General features: G+C 45.9%; 1 protein-coding gene across 2 annotated transcripts; it reads left to right on the top strand.

Annotated features, from left to right (window-relative positions):
- Positions 1-1319: 1319 nt before the first annotated feature.
- Positions 1320-20061, top strand: afg3l2 (AFG3-like AAA ATPase 2). 2 transcript variants are annotated; one of them, XM_070974581.1, is made up of 17 exons: positions 1320-1506; positions 2636-2711; positions 3131-3199; positions 4183-4319; positions 4430-4582; positions 5432-5506; positions 6302-6426; positions 6513-6786; positions 8609-8746; positions 10085-10238; positions 10873-10980; positions 11633-11758; positions 11850-11960; positions 12751-12866; positions 13996-14196; positions 16029-16223; positions 19665-20061. In XM_070974581.1, the coding sequence occupies exons 1-17, from the start codon at positions 1423-1425 to the stop codon at positions 19902-19904; spliced, it is 2382 nt and encodes a 793-aa protein (XP_070830682.1). In that variant the 5' UTR covers positions 1320-1422; the 3' UTR covers positions 19905-20061. The 2 variants fall into 2 exon arrangements, with proteins under 2 accessions (XP_070830682.1, XP_070830684.1); XM_070974583.1 differs by having other exon boundaries at positions 1338-1506; positions 6305-6426.
- The last annotated feature ends 218 nt before the right edge of the window (positions 20062-20279 follow it).

The raw sequence follows: 20279 nt of genomic DNA, 5'->3' as shown, positions 1-20279 counted from the left end.
GAGGTCAAAGGTCAGCTTCTCTGTGACATCATCATGTTGTCTGTCCATTATTCAGCAGCATCAGTCAGGACCTGAAGGACAGACTGAGACCATGTTTCTCATGTGGTCTGATCCTGAATCAGCGACTCTGACCTTCAGACTGTCTGATGCTTCAGATCTGCTGTGCTGTCGCTGGACGTGTGTGTGTGAAGCACTTTGACAGTTTCTGAGTGAGGACAGCATGTCTCTACCTGGACATTCTTCACTGGATCAGACATGTCAGTACAGAGACAGCATTACTTACATCATTGTATAGTAGTACTAGGTTACTGCTTGGTTATATTATTGGTTATATTACAGTACATAAATATATTCTATTGTATGCATTACATGGTATTGTTTTGCTACTCTATAGTGTGTTTATTACATTTATTATTTACAACTCTACTCTACAATCAGAGGGACAATCTCCTTTATTTGTCACACACTATGTGCACACACACACACACACACACACACGCACGCACGCACGCACACACGCACACACACACACACACACCATGCATTGGTGAAATTATTTCTCTGCTTTTGACCCATCCTGGTCGTCCTTCCTCCGCGGCAGACCAGGAGTGGTGGGCTGCCATCCGACCGGCACCCGGGGACCAGTTTTCTTTGTCGTCACCGTTGGTCAGGTGGTGATCTTTTTTTGGATCAATCTGCTGATCATTTCCTCCATCAATCGATCGATCAATTGTTTGTTTTCGAAACTTTGTGAGAACAGCGAGAAATGTGGTGACAATGAGTCCAAAGTGACGCCTTCACCATGTTTGTTTGGTCCAAAGCCCCACATGATTACAAACACATTCACATCATTGAGATCATTGAGAGGAGAAGCAGCCAATCAAACGTTTGAGAGGATCAAACATCACACGATTCCACAGCAGAGATCAATGAAACCATTAAAACAACAGATTATCAATCGTTTTTTGTCAATACACTCATTAATGGGCTGATCGTTTCAGCTGTACTTGTATAAACTGTTGGGGAATTTAATTTATAACTAAACATCTTAATTCATGAACTCTTCATATGTTTTATGTGTAAAAATCTTCATGTGTAAAGTAACAAGTGACTAAAGCTGTCAGACAAATGTAGTAGAGTAAAAGTAACATTAAATGGAAAGACTCAAGTAAAGTACAAGTACCTCAGATTTGTACTATGAAAGAATATGAAGTTGCAGTGAGGGTTCAGTCATCCAGGTGGTGGCTGTTAGAAGTCATTCATCTTTCATCCTGCAGAGGGCAGTGATGCGCCCAGTGACGTCAAACTACCAAAACCACAGAAGAAGAAGACGTCCACAGCAAAGATGGCGGAGCAGTGTGATTACGGAACAGAGATATTGAACTTGAGCGTTTTGTAGAGGCCGTTACTGTCGCTTTGAGGATGGCTCACCGCTGCCTGCAGCTGTCCGCCGGCTGCAGGAACATGTTCCGGCTCCTGCTGCCCTCCAGCGCTCCGGCCAGGCTGGTAGGTGGAGAATATGCTAAGTGTGCTAACGGGACAGCGGCCACAACAAGCCCCGAGCACTGACCCCACTGACCGGCTGACAGGTCAGCACTGTCCCGCTAAAACACAGGCCTGTTGTGACCGAGGTGTTTATCGACCTGTGTGTTATGTCAGGTAAATTCACCTGTGTCACGCGTCACGGCTGCTGTTGTCAGCTCTGTCACTGACTCGTGTAACGTCCAGTAACCTGCACATGAGAAACTGAAGGTGCGAGGCAGCCTCGTCACAAAGTCCTTTACCTACTGTTGGTTTTCCCGTCAAACAGCCGGAACACGTGTCCTGCTTCAGTGTTTGACAGCTGGAGACCTGTCTGTCATGCTGTGATGTCGTTAATGGCGCAGGTGTGTCCAGGTGTGGCACACAGAAGCTGTCCTCCTTCAGCACAGTGAAGGAAAATGAGATGAACTGATCCAGCATCAGTTTGTGGTCGTGCTGCAGGCCTTTAACACTTAAACAGCACTGAGGCCCATCTGCTGGACCAGGTGCACGCGACAGAACCCATTTCCTCCATTTTGATGTCTTTTTGCTTAAAAACAGCGGAACTATGAAAATCACATTCGTCTAAAATGTTCTCAGAGTTTGCCTTTAAAATGGTTGTAGTCACTGAATGTCAGCTTGTTTTTGTGTCCATGAAGACTCGGAGGACGTGGCCTCTGTGTCTTCCGGTCCTTCGCTCTCAGTCAGTGGTTGGTCCAGGGTAGTCGTGTTTTCTCATCGCGTCAGTTTCTTCGTCAGTTGTTGGTTGCAGCTCTGTTTTGTTTCCCTCGGAGGTCATAATCTTCACTCTGTCAGATGCAGTTTTGCTGTGTTGATCTATTCTGTACTCACAGTATCTACTTCCTGTCTGTCCGTCCTGAGGAGGGGTCCCCCCTCTGCTTCTTTTCTTGAATCGAGGGACTGAGGATTGAGGCCTCATGTCATGTTCAGGTTGTAAAGACCTGATTTTGTGTTTTGAGAAATTGGGCTGCATGAATAAAATGTTATCTCATAATTTTCATAAAAGTCTAAAATGTTTGTCCTGAAAACAGTTTTTAGTGAAACGAGCTGATGATTGGCTAAATGCTGAAAACACGTGTGTCCTGTTGGTCAGGTGACGGGTTCCAGCACTGCAGGACCTGCTGACCTTTTGGGAGCGTACAGGAGACTGAGCTCCAGACCACCTAAAGGTACAGGTGTGTGTGTGTGTGTGTGTGTGTGTGTGTGTGTGTGTGTGTGTGTGTGTGTGTGTGTGTGTGTGTGTGTGTGTGTGTTCTGTTTTCTTTCTGCTCTCTGTATGTTCATCAGATAAAGTACATTTTCATACAGAGAGAGCAATGAGAGCAATAACACCGATGCTGATGAGTCTGGATCAGAGCTGAGTCTGGTGTGACTGGTGTTTGTTCCTGCAGTAGCCCCGGCTCTGTTTTGTTAATAATGATCTGCTTATCACACGCTTTATTCTCTTTTTCAGTTTGCAGCATGGTTTTTGATTGTTTAGATTTAAAAGTGTTGGAGCTCATTGGCTTTGGACGTTGGACTGTGATGAAGGTCCTCACAAGTACAGAAATGTGTTTGTTTCACACAGTGAGGTTTTTTCTTGTTTCAGGTTTTGAGAAATATTTTCCAGAAAGTCAGAAAACTCCAAAAAACACTGAGGCTGAAACACCACCCAAAGGTAGAAACATTTACACCTACTGACACCTACTGACACCTACTGACACCCACTGACACCCACTGACACCCACTGACACCTACTGACACCTACTGACACCTACTGACACCCACTGACACCCACTGACACCCACTGACATCCACTGACACCCACTGACATCCACTGACACCCACTGACACCCACTGACACCCACTGACACCCACTGACACCTACTGACACCCACTGACACCCACTGACACCCACTGACACCCACTGACACCCACTGACATCCACTGACATCCACTGACACCCACTGACACCCACTGACACCCACTGACACCCACTGACATCCACTGACACCCACTGACACCCACTGACACCCACTGACACCCACTGACATCCACTGACATCCACTGACATCTACTGACATCCACTGACACCTACTGACACCTACTGACACCTACTGACATCTACTGACATCTACTGACACCTACTGACATCCACTGACACCTACTGACACCTACTGACATCCACTGACATCTACTGACACCTACTGACATCCACCATCACCTACTGACATCCTCCATCATCTGCTGACATCTACTGACATCCTCCATCATCTACTGACATCTACTGACATCCACCATCGTCTATTGACATCCTCCATCATCTGCTGACATCTACTGACATGCACCATCATCTACTGACATCCTTCATCATCTGCTGACATCTACTGACATGCATCATCATCTACTGACATCCTTCATCATCTGCTGACATCTACTGACATGCACCATCGTCTACTGACATCCACCATCATCTGCTGACATCTACTGACATCCACCATCGTCTACTGACATCCTCCATCATCTGCTGACATCTACTGACATGCACCATCATCTACTGACATCCTCCATCATCTGCCGCCGTGTACTGTTGAATCTGTTGAGGTCTGGCGTCGCTTACTGTCGACCTCATTGTTCCGTTGTTGTCTGTTCTGCTCTCAGAGGACAACCCTGCCAACACTCAGAGAGCCTCTGGACGGTCAGGTGGTGGCGGAGGTGGAGGAGGAGCAGCAGGTGGAGGAGGTGGAAAACGAGGAGGCCGTAGGGAGGAGTCACACTGGTACAGCCGCTTGCAGAAGGTCAGTGTGGGTGGAGAAGCAGATCAGTTCAGCTCCACCTTGACGCTACCTGTGCAGATGTTGTTCAGCTCTCACCTGTGCTCACCTGGTTGGTGTTATCTTTGTTTCAGGGTGATGTCCCCTGGGATGATAAAGAGTTTCGAATGTACTTCCTGATTGGAGCAGCCTTCTGGACAACTGTCACCTATTACTCCTTCTTCAGGGACGGAGGGCGAGAGGTCACCTGGAAGGACTTTGTCAACAACTATCTGTCCAAAGGAGTGGTGAGGACAGTGTGTTTACTCTGAAGTCATCACTTTAATCAGATTCTGTCGTTACTTAAACGCCATCAATCTGATCCTCACGTGTGACTGAGGCGTTGCATAAAGTGACTCTACTGTCTCATATGTGACTCTACTGTCTCCTGTGTGACTCTACTGTCTCTTGTGTGACTCTACTGTCTCCTGTGTGACTCTACTGTCTCTTATGTGACTCTACTGTCTCCTGTGTGACTCTACTGTCTCTTGTGTGACTCTACTGTCTCCTGTGTGACTCTACTGTCTCTTATGTGACTCTACTGTCTCCGATGTGACTCTACTGTCTGTTATGTGACTCTACTGTCTCCTGTGTGATTCTACTGTCTCATATGTGATTCTACTGTCTGTTATGTGACTCTACTGTCTCCTCTGTGATTCTACTGTCTCATATGTGATTCTACTGTCTGTTATGTGACTCTACTGTCTCCTGTGTGATTCTACTGTCTCATATGTGATTCTACTGTCTCTTATGTGACTCTACTGTCTCCTGTGTGACTCTACTGTCTCCTGTGTGATTCTACTGTCTCATATGTGACTCTACTGTCTCTTATGTGACTCTACTGTCTCCTGTGTGACTCTACTGTCTCCTGTGTGACTCTGCTGTCTCTTATGTGACTCTACTGTCTCCGGTGTGACTCTACTGTCTCCTGTGTGACTCTACTGTCTCTTGTGTGACTCTACTGTCTCTTGTGTGACTCTACTGTCTCCTGTGTGACCTAGTCTGAGCCTGTCAATCTGACTTCATAATGTGACATAATAAACAGTGTGCAACAATGTTACTGCAGGTAGTTTGACAGCGTGTCTTTCGTCCGTCAGGTGGACAGGTTAGAGGTGGTCAACAAGCGTTATGTCAAAGTGGTTTTCTCTCCTGGGAAGACGCCGGTGGATGGGGTGAGTTACCATTTACAGAAACTGAACATTTTAATGCAGGGTCAGTCAGTTTTTAACTTGAGTCTTAATGTTTTTATGTATTTCATTTACTATTTTTAATGTCTCTTATTTGTAAATTACTTACTTTATGTTGTTGATCAAATCTAAAATCTGCTAATAACAATGTGAATCTGAAAACGTCACTTAGTCTCCCAGGATCCTTTGTGTCTTGAGGTAGTGGTTGACAGTAGACAATCAAACCGTACAGAAAAGATCGAGGAACCTAAAGGCCTCTTCCACCCTCACCAGATGATAACAACACCCCCAAAAAATGACCACACAAGATTTAAGATTTCCAGTGCTTCTCAAAAGACACAGTTCAGCTTGTTGTCAGTGCTCATGAAGTACAGATTGAGCTCCCATAAACGGTCCAAGGGTTCAGACTGTTTGGATCTTCTCCATGACAGTGTCAAGTTTAACCCCAAATAATCATCCTCTCTGGAGTTATGAAATCAAAGATTATTAAATAACCAATGGCAAGCTTTACAATTAATGCTGCCCTCTGTTAGTGCTCCCCCTAAATGGACGAGCTTGGTGGTCAGCTTCGTTCAGGCTGCTAGAGTTAACAGCGCTCGGCCGTCAGGTTCAGTTCTCAGCCCGGACGCTGTGACTGGACATTGTTGACAGCGTGTTTCAAATGCAAACTGTTTGACTTGAATGCACCAACTGACAAACTTAAACAAAACCGAGTTCAGTAGGAACATGCACAAACATGAAGGGAAGCAGCAGATTCAGTCTGTTTCTTGTGTCTTTCAGCAGTATGTGTGGTTCAACATCGGTAGTGTGGACACATTTGAGAGGAACCTGGAGACGGCTCAGTACGAGCTCGGCATCGAGGGAGAGAACAGATTGCCGGTAGTTTATTCTACGGAGAGTGACGGGTGAGGAACCACATCTCTTACATGTGTCACACAGCACTGCTTCATATAGATATGTACTGGTTTTAATGTTTGCCCTTCCTCTCCAGCACCTTCCTGCTAAGCATGCTCCCCACTGTGCTCATCATTGGCTTCCTGCTGTTCATGCTGCGGAGGGGCCCGGCGGGGGCAGGGCGCCCCGGGCGGGGGATGGGTGGGCTCTTCAGCGTCAGTGAGACCACGGCGAAGATCCTGAAAGACGAGATTGATGTAAAGTTCAAAGACGTGGCGGGCTGCGAGGAGGCCAAGCTGGAGATCATGGAGTTCGTCAACTTCCTGAAGAACCCCAAACAGTACCAGGACCTGGGTGCCAAGATCCCCAAGGTGAGGGCAGGAGCGAGAATCAGTTCCATTCAATTTGAACTTTTATGGTGATTATGATTCCCCCAAGGTGATGTAGGGGAGCCACTTCCCCAACGTGAGAGTAGTGAGAGTAACCACCTAGACGGATGAATGACAGTGCTCAGAAAAGCAGCATGATGTGTACCTGCAAGCTGAGACTCACAGACTGTCAGAGTCCATCACTAACCTGCCAACCCCTGGCAGTGCGTCACAGAGTCCGCCCATTGTTGGGCCACCTGTCCTTACCTGTGTCTAGAGCTCAAGCATATCAGACACGTTTTCCACTCGCACATCTCATGTGAGTCATTCGCTGTCATTTTAATGTCTGCAGCTGTCTGCTGGCTCCCACCTCAGCTATGTCTCACAGGTGGACCCACGACCATAAGCGTTTTTTTTACTTGAAGTCCTCTTTTTTGACAGTATGTGCGGAAACGCGAGGGTGATGTTCAACCTGTACTGCACTGTGCGTTTGCTCCCTGCCAGCCTGTCCCTTTGCAACAGTGGCAAACACGTATCTCCCATGAGAGCAGCCACCAGTGAACTCTCTCAGCCAGCCACAACACATTATGCATCAGTGTTGATGGGAAAATAGATCAGGAATACTTACACATATCAAAGGAACTACACAGAAACTGGCTGCTCCTTTAATGCTTGGAGCTTTGACATTCCAGGACAAGATGGAATCGGTATCACTTCAGTGTTGTGTGAAGATAAGATAAGATAAGATAAGATAAGATAAGATAAGATAAGATAAGATAAGATAAGATAAGATACGATAACACTGTTACCATGCGAGTGTAATGCTCATATGAAATTTGAGGTTTAGATACGGGGATACAGTCTGGATCCCACTTTTCTTCACCTACCATGCCATTTGCCTACCAACTATCCATTTTTTCCTGGGAGTCTGCTGCCTCGTCTGGACCAGAGGATGGGAGGTAACACCAGATTTTATTGATCACATGAGAAAGCTCCAACGCTGACCTTCACTGCCGTGTTTTCTGCTGGGAAGTACCAGCCGGAGTCTCAGGGGAACTTTTAGCCTTTCATGAAGGCCATTGGACTCCCTGATGAACTCATCCAGAAAGGCAAAGACATGAAGAGCATCTCTGAGTTTGAGCAGAGCGGTGACATCTTCAAAGTGATGGTTGCTACCTGCTCGAAGGTCCTTGTCAGCAGCTTCAGCATTGGAAGGGAGGCAGAGCCAGAAACCATCACTGGAGAGTAGGTCAAGGCTGTGGTTCAGCGTCAAGGCAGTAAGCTGGAGGTCTCCCTGAAGGGCATCGAGTCCCTCGCAGCATTAGCATAACGATGATACTCAATGGCGTTGTATTCAAGAGGATGAGCAAACACATGCAAATGTCTGCACTTGGGAATAATAAAATGTAAAAAGGCAACAAGAAAAAAAACAACCCCCCAATGCTGACAGTTGGATGGACTGACTGGCACCCTGAATTGACCACCAGGACCACTGCAGGAAAAAGATCACCAAGCTGAGGCAGGGGGCAAGATGCCTGACAAGGGTGGGGTCCCATGGTGAGGGCGGGGTCCACATCTCTGGTCAGTATGGGACCAAGGTGTTCCAGGTGGGTTGGGGGTCAAGATCCTTATTGTGAAGGAGTAGAGGGCATGGCCAGTCCTCAAGGTGAGGGCTCGGGCTGTGAAACGGCAGAGAGACCAGGACCTCTGAGGTGAGGATGGTGCTCCGCAGTTCATGATTGTTCACGAGGGAGCCATCCTAGCAGGTCCTCGGTGTGTATTAATGTGTGTATTTTGTGTTAATGATCATTTCTGTTGTGGGTAGGGAGCCATCTTGACAGGTCCTCCAGGAACAGGAAAGACTCTTCTGGCCAAAGCTACAGCCGGTGAGGCTAACGTGCCGTTCATTACCGTTAACGGCTCAGAGTTCCTGGAGATGTTTGTGGGCGTCGGCCCCGCCAGGGTGAGTAACACATACACACACATGCACATGCACACACACAGAGCTCTTTCTGCTGACTTCCTGTCTGTGGAGGCTCGACAGGGGATGCTGGGAAGTGTAGGCTTTATCTTATGGCAAAGCAGGTAAAGGTAGACTGGCATTAAAGCAATCACTTGGGTTTGATTCAGGCTCTTTGTACAGCTTTTTATAGAACGGCGTGAAGGCATGGGCTGTTTCCTCTGGATGAGAAACAGCTGTTTAAACGAGGATGTACGATCTGTGGAACCACTCGGTTAGCTCGGGCCAACGAGCACATACTCTGCCATTTCTCTGTTTAGAGAGTCTTAAGACTCCTTCTGCTTACCCAGACGCCTTCCTTGATTCGTTTAGTTCAATCTGGATGTGTTCCTGTAGTTGAATTGCTTTTTTTTAATTTGATTTTATTTTTGTTTTCTTTTATTTTTCCTCATTATCATTCATCTCAAAATACTATTTGAAATTCTGTTTTAGCTCTTGCACAGCTGGAGAATTTCGGCAGTAACGAGACGTTCGTCTCTGTCGATATGGAAGAAATGTTCTTTACCTGAATCTGTTCAGTGCGACAGAGGCGTGGTCACATTCACTATTTATTGCTTTATTCAGGCGTTTCTGAGACAGAAGAAGTCCGATCTGGAATAGCTTTAATGAACTTTGGACAACAAGCTGAGGCCCGTCCATCTTGCACCACAGTGACGTCCAGTGGACTCCTGTCGTGTTCTTGGCAGCATCAGTTTCTTTTAGGGTTTCTTCCTGCAGCAGAAGGATCAGGCTGCTGCCGCCATCATGTCGTCACCAGAAGTTTCATTTAATTTCACTTTCAGACTTTTCAGTCTAGTCTCCTTTCTTAAGAACACCTTTTCTTTATGGCCTCTGTAGGAGGTTTAATGACACAGAGGGACAGAAAAATAAGTAAGTTTACAGTAACGTCGTCACGTTTTCACTTCAGCAAAGACGAAAAGTCAGTCATTATTTCAATGAACAAGTGTGTGAATGACTGAACTCCAGGAAATATAAGACACACCGATTCTTTGTCACAGTGTGGACAGTTTCAAGAGCAATGAAGTTAAGATTTGTCCTCAGGAGGAATTCTGTGTTCATGGACGAAGGCGTTGAGGGAGTTTCTTCATGTTTGGCCCAAACGTCCAGTCTGCGACTGATGCGTCAGTGGACACTCTTCATGTTTTGTCAGAGAAAAGCTTCTGAGAGAAGTTTCTCTTCTTAGATTCAGAAGAAACTTTCCCAACAGGGGAAACTGAAACTTACCCTCAAAATGTCAGATGAGTCTGAGGCTGAGTCATCCTGATGTCATTTCCTGTGCAGGTCAGAGATCTGTTCGTCATGGCGAGGAAGAACGCTCCCTGTATCCTCTTCATCGATGAGATTGACGCTGTCGGACGTAAACGAGGACGAGGAAACTTCGGAGGACAGAGCGAGCAGGAGAACACGCTGAACCAGCTGCTGGTGGAGATGGACGGTGGGTGACGGGAATCATGGGAAAAAGCTGTGGCTTCGCTTTCTTCATCGTCCTTTGTGAGACAGTTTACCAAACAAATGTTGTGACCTTCTCTGGCTGTCAGTTTGTTTTGTGGTCACATCCGTCCGTCTTTGTTCAGAGCTTTGGCAGCGGCGCTCTGGACGAAGGCGACCACGGTTCAGCCCTGATGTTCACGCCTTTAAAACATGAAGGCTCAATGTTTGCAGCGGCAAAATCATCGTTTTGATAAGAGTTAGACTTAACGTGCAAAGTAGCAACACGTGGCTACGCCTGGCTCCTCCTCGTTTGACCGTAGCCCCGCCCACAGGCTGACACGATTGGTCCCCGAGGTGACTCTGAAGCCCTGTCATTGGTCCGTTGCACAGACATGACAGAGGGCTTATTTTTGCCCTCAGATGTTCGAATATATATGACACCACCTGGACACGTGAACAAGGTTAAAAACTTGGTTTCCATTGGACGGTGTCCTCAATATACAACAGCCTTTCAATTTGCTCGAGTCAATTCATTTTTAACGTGCAAGCTTATCACTTTAATGTTTTTATCTCCTGGAGCTCCTCAATAACTTGACTGATCTTTAAGTTAGAGGTCTCACTCCTCTCTGGTTTTTTAGGGTTCAACACGGCGACCAACGTTGTGGTTCTAGCAGGAACCAACCGACCGGACATCCTGGACCCGGCTCTGATGAGACCCGGACGCTTCGACAGACAGATTTACATCGGTGAGAAACTCTTTGATTCCTGTGTGTTCGCAGCAGGAGAGTGCAGGAAACCGCTAACTTGAGGTGAAGAGCGAGTTATCTGAGGACAGCTAGTGGCTTTTAAACGTTTCCTGTCTTTAGTTGTTTTTTTTTGTCACTTTGGGAAAACAAAAGGTTCGATTTTTAAAGGCTCAGGTGGTGTTTTCAGCTCAAATGTTGCTGCCTGTAAGCATTTCAAGCTGCTGGTTGTCGATGAATGAAGTGATGAAGTTTGCTTATGGTCCACGTCCAGAGCTCCAGTGTTACTGAGCAGTGCTGCAGTGCGCCGTCTGCTGTTTCTCACATATTTATACTGTATTCACTGCATTTGTAAGGTATTAATACTGTGTTTCCTGACTGTCGGACATCTGTTTCAGTCTTTATGTTGGGTTCGTCTTCGTCCTCTCCAGCTCGTCTTGGGATGTTACATCTGATTGGACGTTCTCCTTCCTTCCTCTTTGTGGCGCCTCGCTTTGTTTTTGTGATGTAAAGTTTTGGAGGTTCTTTGATATTTTCTGACTTTCAGAGATAGAAATGACAAAACAGTGAATCAGTTTCTGAAGTCCGGATGTGAGCCATGAAAACCAGGTTCCTGTGTGGAGTCGTCGTCTTAATACTCGTTCTGCTGTCTCAGGTCCTCCTGATATTAAAGGTCGAGCGTCCATCTTTAAAGTTCACCTGCGTCCTCTGAAGCTGGAGGTCGACTTGGACAAAGACGCTCTGGCCAGGAAGATGGCCGCTCTCACACCTGGATTCTCAGGTAAACGCGCTGTTGGCCTGTCTCTCATCACTCAGCTGTGCCCTCAGTCTGCGTCACGTCGGGTTTCTCCTCTCTGTTTTCTGTCCGACAGGCGCCGACATTGCTAACGTTTGTAACGAGGCCGCTCTGATCGCCGCTCGCCACCTTTCGGACGCCATCAGCCAGAAACACTTTGAACAGGCCATCGAGAGAGTGATCGGAGGTGAGAGTTCAGATTTCTTCTTCTTCTGCAGGTTGGTTGTTGCTGCTTCCTGTGGGATTGTTTTCCCGTTACCGTTAGCTAACGTTGACCAACACGTAATGCGACTGAAACACAAGATGCTGCCGATCAGTCACACGGCAAACTCATCAATCAACTATTATTAGCTGCTGGAGGAAACTGTCCGACCAATCAGGAGACAGACTGACTCTTGAAGACATGAAAACATGAATTCATTCTCCCGTCTGTAACCTTATCGTTCAGTTTTTATGTGTTCATGAAAAGTGAAATGTCTTCTTTCTTGGCAGTGAATATTTTTGGCTTCCACACTGAGATAAAGATGTGTGAAAGGATGAAACCAGGAACTGATGCGTGAATACACAACGACTTCATGAATCATGTGACTAACACGTCAGTGAAGAGCTGAAACCATGAGATGTGTGTGGCGCGATGATGAGGAGGCTCTAAGCTTCCTCACGTGAACACATGAAGCAGACAGAAATGTCAGATTTCATCATGTTTTCGTTGTTTGACCTTTGACTGCAGCTCTTTTGATGACTTCGTCTGTTGTGTCTCTTCTTCTGTGGTGGATCAATGGCATCGACTGGAGGATCAGCTCCTGCTGTTTGTCTCCGTCGGCCAATCATATTAACGCAGCGACTGTCGTGGATGGAAGTCATGTTGTCTCAGGGTTTGAGCTCTGGACAGAAACATGGCTGCCGTCTGATCCTGTGGCAGCTCACGTCTGAAGAATGAAGAGTGAAACGCTGAGAGCTTCCTGTTTGTGTCTCAGGTCTGGAGAAGAAGACTCAGGTCCTGCAGCCGGAGGAGAAGAAGACGGTGGCGTATCATGAGGCGGGTCACGCCATTGCCGGATGGTTCCTGGAGCACGCCGACCCTCTGCTGAAGGTGACCAATGCTGAGCTGCTGTCTGCTCTCAGTCTGTCCCTCTGTCTCCATCTCTCTCTGTCTCTCTCTCTCTCCCTCTGTCTCTCTCTCTGTCTGTCTGTCTCTCTCTCTCTGTCTCTCTCTCTCTCCCTCTGTCTCTCTCTCTCTCTCTCTCTCTCTCTCTCCCTGTCTCTCTGTCTCTCTCTCTCTCCCTCTGTCTCTCTCTCTGTCTGTCTGTCTCTCTCCCTCTGTCTCTCTCTCTCTCTCCCTGTCTCTCTGTCTCTCTCTCTGTCTGTCTCTCTCTCTCCCTGTCTCTCTGTCTGTCTCTCTCTCTCTCCCTCTGTCTCTCTCTCTCTCCCTCCGTCTGTCTGTCTCTCTCTCCCTGTCTCTCTGTCTCTCTCTCTCTGTCTCTCTCTCTGTCTGTCTGTCTGTCTGTCTGTCTGTCTGTCTGTCTCTCTCTCTCTCTCTCCCTCTGTCTCTCTCTCCCTGTCTCCCTGTCTCTCTCTCTCTCCCTCTGTCTCTCTCTCTCTCTCTCTCTCTCTGTCTGTCTGTCTGTCTGTCTCTCTGTCTCTCTCTCTCTGTCTGTCTCTCTGTCTCTCTCTCTCTGTCTCCCTGTCTCTCTCTCCCTGTCTCTCTCTCTCCCTGTCTCTCTCTCTCTCTCTCTCTGTCTCTCTCTCTCTCCCTCTGTCTCTCTATCTCTCTCTCTCTGTCTCTCTCTCTGTGTCTCTCTGTCTCTCTCTCTCTCCCTCTGTCTCTCTCTCTCTCTGTCTCCCTGTCTCTCTCTCTCTCTGTCTCTGTCTCTCTCTCTCTCTCTCCCTCTGTCTCTCTCTGTCTCTGTCTCTCTCTCTCTCTCTCTCTCTCCCTCTGTCTCTCTCTCTCTGTCTCTCTCTCTCTCTGTCTCTCTCCCTCTCTCGCTCCCTCCCTCTGTCTCTCTCTCTCTCTGTCTCTCTCTCTCTCCCTGTCTCTCTGTCTGTCTCTCTGTCTGTCTCTCTCTCAGTGTTACAGCAGTCCCTCCATCAGCCTCAGTTCCCTTGCTGCTGATCACCTTTAGTCATGAAATGTTTATTATATTACTGTGACCTCATAGACATCCCATCATGCTGTATGCACTCAGGTGTTTCAGAGCATATTGTTGTTGTTACCTGTGCAGGTGTCCATCATCCCCAGAGGGAAGGGTCTGGGTTATGCTCAGTACCTGCCCAAAGAGCAGTACCTGTACACCAAAGAGCAACTGCTGGACCGAATGTGTATGACTCTGGGAGGCCGAGTCTCTGAGGAGATTTTCTTTGGACGCATCACAACTGGAGCTCAGGACGACCTCCGAAAGGTCACTCAGAGCGCCTACGCACAGGTCAGGGGTCACACATGTCACACAGATCAGAGATCCCGCAGGTGACACAGGTCAGAGGTCAGGGAGGTCATAACTCAGTTAGTTTTGATCCAGTCATCCAGTCTGTACATCCATGAGTACACTGCTAACAGGAGCTGCTAACAGAAGCTGCTAACTTTAGCTGCTAACAGAAGCCGCTAACAGGAGCTGCTAACTTTAGTTGCTAACAGAAGCTGCTAACTTTAGCTGCTAACAGAAGCTGCTAACAGAAGCTGCTAACTTTAGCTGCTAACAGGAGCTGCTAACTTTAGCTGCTAACAGAAGCCGCTAACAGGAGCTGCTAACTTTAGTTGCTAACAGAAGCTGCTAACAGAAGCTGCTAACTTTAGCTGTTAACAGAAGCCGCTAACAGGAGCTGCTAACTTTAGTTGCTAACAGAAGCTGCTAACTTTAGCTGCTAACGGAAGCTGGACAATTGACCTCTTTTATTGCCTGAGTACAACCCAACTAGACTGGTGCATCAGTGGCCTTTTGTTATAAGTTTAGCTTGAAAATTATTTTTAGCCACTACAAATATACTTCCTGTTTGCATCCCCCAAAGCAAGACCTGGTGTATATGTATTAGCTTTTCATGCTGCACGATCAGTACTGTGTTCTCCACAGTCCATTCACGTTTAGATATTTGTCTTCTGAACAGAAATACCTAAATGTTTTATATATATATATATTAGTGCTGTCAAATGTCGCGTTATTAACACGTTAACGCAAATCAATTTTAACAGCGTCATTTTTTTAATCGCGAGATTAATGTTCTGCGACCGAGTGAACTTGTAGTTTTTTGTAAGCTGTGGCCTCTGACTGCTAGTAACGTTACAAAAACTGCAGAAAAACAATAGACACGCCCCACGCACGTGTTTGGTCACTAGCTGTAAAAAAGTAGGCTACCGGTTTGTGTGGATGTGAAGCGCGAAACGCTGAAATGGATGCGAACAAGATTCGCAAGATACATCCAGTCTGAAACACCACTTGATGGCCAAACACACGGCGAATGTGAATTCTCCGCCACCTCCTCATCAAAACCAGGCGACAATGGACGGCTTTCCACAGAGGATGTGGATACCACAACTAAGAACAAGCTGACTGCAGCCAGAGACAAGTGATGTTCACTGTTTCTGGAGAGAAATAAGAGGCTGATGAGCCTCTGCTGAACAAACACAGAGCATCACAGTCTGACTGCTGGGATGTTCAGAGGAAACTTAAAGGAAAGTTTCAGCCGTGGTTTAACTGCACTACAGGCTGAGTCCTAGTTTACAATGATGTGACCTTTAACTTTATCTCGTATCTCCCTGTTTTGATCCCTTAGAAAGGGCTGCTGAAGGGCTTTTTTCTAACCAAATATTTATTTGTTTGTCATCTGTTTACTGACAGTGTTCAACTGTGTGAGATTTGATTCAAATGTGAACGACTGCTCAAAGTGAGAATGTCAGTGTGAAATAAAACACTACATGTTGTTTTCAATAAAAAACATTTGCACAAAGCGAGCCCATCCACTTTTCCATGTTGATAAGAGCTTTAAAATGATAATGAATGGGACATTTAGAATAGATAAAAATGTGCGATTAATTTGCGATTAATCTCGAGTTAACTATGACATTTATGAGATTAATCGCGAGTAAATATTTTAATCGATTGACAGCACTAATATTTATATATATATATAAAATGTTTCCTGATGCCATTTCTGAGCAGCCAAACTCACTCTGATGGAAACCGTTTCAGATGCTGATGGTCAGTTTGAAAATAATCCGCAGGAACAGGAAGAATATGACACTTGTTCCTGTGTTGTGCTGCAGATCGTTCAGTTCGGGATGAATGCGAAGGTGGGTCAGGTGTCCTTCGACCTCCCCCGGCAGGGCGAGATGGTTCTGGAGAAACCGTACAGCGAAGCTACGGCTCGTCTCATCGACACCGAGGTTCGAAGCCTCATCAGCGAGGCGTACCAGAGAACCCACCGACTGCTGAGTGACAAGAAGGCCGAAGTGGAGAAGGTACCGCAGATCGACAGTGTTTTGTTCTAGATCTCCATCAAGACCCTCCAGAGAACAGGTTCTGATCTAGATACATGTGAGAGAAAGGGGGCAGGGCTGCAGAACCCAGACATCCAGCAGGAGGTGGATCATTTGTTGTTGACTTTACGAAGAGCGAGAACATGCTGATAGAAAGTCCTCCCTCTGCTGTTCTGCCATCTGTTATAATGACAAATCGACTCGAACCGGCTCGGACTCAGAACCTGCATCCTGGAACGTTTCTGTGCTGAGAACACCATGAATCTGCACGTTAAAGCCTCGGTTTCAACACACATTCTCAGTCATTCACAGAACACACGTGTAGTGTGCACTACCTTAATTTGATGTTGCATTCGTTGATAAAATGTCGGGGCACCACCTTCCTCAGCTAAGAAGGACTGCAGAAATTAACTGCTATAACGCTGATAAATACTAACAAATGGACTAACAGTAAATCAGTCTGATAACCTGAAGTGTAAACTCTGGATACAGGGATCGTAGATATTCAGCTCAAAAGGACACCGTCTAACCAGGACTTATATCAAAATATCATTTATTAAGCAGAATTGTGGATAATGGATAATGTACCATGAATAATAAGACAGAAGATGGGAGGTGATATGACAGAACACACAAGAGACTTATGGCAACACAATGGTAAATAAATTGGCGATAGTGAGAGGCAGTCGAAAGGGAATAATGGGGACACGAACACAGAGTTAAGGGAAAGAACGATTAATGGAGAGAATTTGGACGAATTGACCGACTCTTAACCTCACGGACCAACTCTTATTCAAACCCGCTTAGCGTGCCTACTTGGTTGCTGTCGTCCCGTTGTGCTCTGCTCCGAACTAACTCGAAGACGTTCCAGATGTTCGTCCGTGGCTCGATCTGCTCCGTGGTCTAGTGGAAAGCCCAGGCACCAAGGTGACGAGCTGGTGCTGAACGGGGCGTCTCTGGAACTGGTTCTGCGGTGTCGGTTACAGATGAGGGACTGCTCCGGATGGTTGTGAACCGGACCAAGGATCAACAGCTGGCCGCAGGGTTTTGGTTCGGTTGAGTCTGTGACGGACTATTTTAGACTGATAGTAACAAAATGAAGAGTCTCTTCGATGGCCGGTCGAAGAAGGCTACAAAATTAGTATTACTTGCCTAAATTTACTGATGTAAAAAAACAAAACGTTTGGCTAACGAGAAAGTTAACTTTGAAGCTTACGGCAAATTATAGGAATACGTCTTCTGAAGATAATTTACGCTACACGGAATGGCTGGGAGTAGCTCGAAGACGAAAAACTTAAAGAGCAAAACGACTGTGCAAAACTTAAGACAAAGAAGTAAGAAAAAGAACTCAGCTGAGAGTAACTAGACGTGAAAAAGAAACCAAAAGAACTACAAAAACTAACAACTAAAAACTGAGTAACGCGCACTACACGCAGTCTTTAAAGGTCGCTCCGGGGCGTGTCGAAAGGCCATCGAATCACGTGAGACGGTTTGTGACGCGCGATCGCCTCAAGGAGTTGAACTAATCAATGATTCATACGAGGGGCTCATCTGCTTCTCACTATGGTCAATCACATATAATTTCAATGACAAATTTTCAATGACATTTCAACATTGTTCACAGCATGCATTAGACACTTTCTATGGTTGGATGACAACATTAAATGATAATCCTGGTACAGTTTCATCCCAACAGGTATAATGACTAACTAATGCAAAAATAAAGATAAAGGAATAAAGAGATGCAGACTATATTTACCAAAAATGATTATCACGATTACGGTTACTTATCGATAAATGTGCCAAGTCAAGCATATTCAATCTGACGGTTAGGAAACTCTGGATGGCAGTATGGTTTGTGGTGACAATTCAGACAAACTTTTATAAAACCGTTAAAATTACAACTTGGTCATACTTCAGGTTAGAGATACTGGAAAAACACCAATATTATGCGTACAGTGAGTCCTGTAGGGTGAAAACATGAAAAGTTAAGTTTAACATAGAAGTTTGGTCATCCTGGAGTATTGAGAAAAAGCGCACAAGCATACACAAGTTGCTTCAATGGATGTCCGGTTTATGACCCATCAGCATTTGCTGATGTTTGTGGATGTTCCTCTGGAGCCTGGCGTTTGATCTCCCATAGGGCTATCAGGAGAGAATTAGCATTGCCATGAGAAACATAGTGAGGAGAAGGCCACCTTTGATGTTGAGGTGTATGTGTCTCTGGCTTCCCTGAAAAGAAAACATGGAGGAGATGTCTCTTGTCCAGACATGTTGTCTCTGAAATTAACACCTTCCCTGTAAACAGTTCAAATGGTCAATAGCTCTTGTAAGTTGGGATGTTTTACAACTCCATTTCTCCTGAAGGAATGCCGAGAGGGTAAGAGAAGGTCAGTTAGAGGCCAGTTCTGCTACACACGCGTTTCTAGAATGTTCTCCGTGTAGTGTCCTGCAATCTGCTTCTAAAGAAATTCTCCCTATAAAGTAGAACCAGTTCTTACTTAGAACTCCAAAGAACCTGAAGTATTCTGTGTCCTCTCCAGGTCCCACGTTTCAAAACATTTCTTTGCTGGGAGTTCTGCATAGAACTATGAATAACAGTTCAATAACCGCTCTCTGTGTGGGTTCTTGAACCCTTGTTCCAGCACAGTGTTCTACATTACACTCACCCTACTTTGACGAAGAAGTGGGAATGATGTGAATCCCTTAAATTCTGGACCTCTTTGGCTTAAAGTTGTCTGTCAGAATCTTGTCATTGAGGCTTACAAGACTTATGAATTGAGAACCCTAACAGCAGGGTTCCACTTCTTCTGAGTGCGGTTCTATGTCATTCAAACACAAACACACGTTTATACAGTGTTCTCCAACTGGTGTTTTTCAATCTGCATCTGTGACAACAAGGCCTTTCCTTATTAACTAGAACCAGATCTGACTCACAGAACCCTGACATTGAGACCCAGAATGTTTCTGTCCTGAGAACACTAAGAATCTTACAATGTTTAAAAGTATTTTCCACATAACCTCGAACACGTTCTTGTTTTTAAAACTCTCTCAGCAAGTTCTCTGTTCTGAGAAAGAGAAGAGTCCTTGAAATGCAAACCTGACCCATAGAACTCTCTTTTAAGGTCTCGAACATTTTTGCTGCAAGAACTTTTTTTAATGAGCCCTAAAACTTTATTTGGAGCCCTGCTCAAACATAGAACACTGCTCGAAGGTGACGAGGCCATTCACAACACATTTCTAGAATATTCTTCTTCTGATGTTCTCTAACTGTCTTCCACAACAGCAAATCTTGTGTTTAAAAGTAGAACTGGCTCTGTTTTATAGAACCTTGTCATTCAAGGTCTTTCACAACAAACAAAAACACACAGGCTTCATTTGGAGTTCTGACCTTGTTCTTTGTGTTCCTGTGTTTTCCTACAGGTGGCGCTGCGGCTGTTGGAAAAGGAAGTTCTGGATAAGAATGATATGGTGGAATTGCTGGGCAAACGTCCGTTTGCAGAGAAGTCGACATATGAGGATTTTGTGGAGGGAACCGGAGGCATGGAGGAGGACACAACACTGCCGGAGGGTTTGAAGGACTGGAACCAGGAGAGAAAGGATAAAGAGGAAAGCCAAGATGAGCAGGTGGCCCGCCAGATCTCTGGAGGAATGCCATTTTAGAACCCTCTGATTGACGGCTGAACACCCAAATTCTGAACCATAAATCTCACATTTATCTAAAATATTGTCTGTCTGGACTATTACAGTCACCACCATCCACAAGGTCTAGAACCTTCTCACTAACTTCCATAATAAACATCAGAAGTTCTACACCAGCTCCTAGAACCTTTTCTCTGCACCAAACATCAAACCCTCACCCTTCAAAGCCCAGATTTAGAACCCAGATCACAGACTTTTGAGAACTCTGCAAATGCTTCTCCAAAGCCTCTCGAAGTTCGAGAAACTTTCTTAAGATGTGCAGTACATCACACACACACACACACACACACACACACACACACACACACACACACACACACACACACTTCTAGAATG

The sequence above is a fragment of the Chaetodon trifascialis genome, chromosome 11 (genome assembly GCF_039877785.1).
Source record: "Chaetodon trifascialis isolate fChaTrf1 chromosome 11, fChaTrf1.hap1, whole genome shotgun sequence".
Lineage (NCBI taxonomy): Eukaryota > Metazoa > Chordata > Actinopteri > Chaetodontiformes > Chaetodontidae > Chaetodon > Chaetodon trifascialis.
Note: the sequence above shows the minus strand (reverse complement) of the source record. Positions and strands in the feature narration are given on the sequence as shown.

Coding starts and splice junctions, on each gene's coding strand:
- afg3l2 (XM_070974581.1), top strand. CDS start 1,423: ATGGCTCACCGCTGCCTGCAGCTGTCCGCCGGCTGCAGGAACATGTTC. Junction 6,427..6,512: donor TATTCTACGGAGAGTGACGG/GTGAGGAACCAC, acceptor CTTCCTCTCCAG/CACCTTCCTGCTAAGCATGC. Junction 11,961..12,750: donor CATCGAGAGAGTGATCGGAG/GTGAGAGTTCAG, acceptor TTTGTGTCTCAG/GTCTGGAGAAGAAGACTCAG.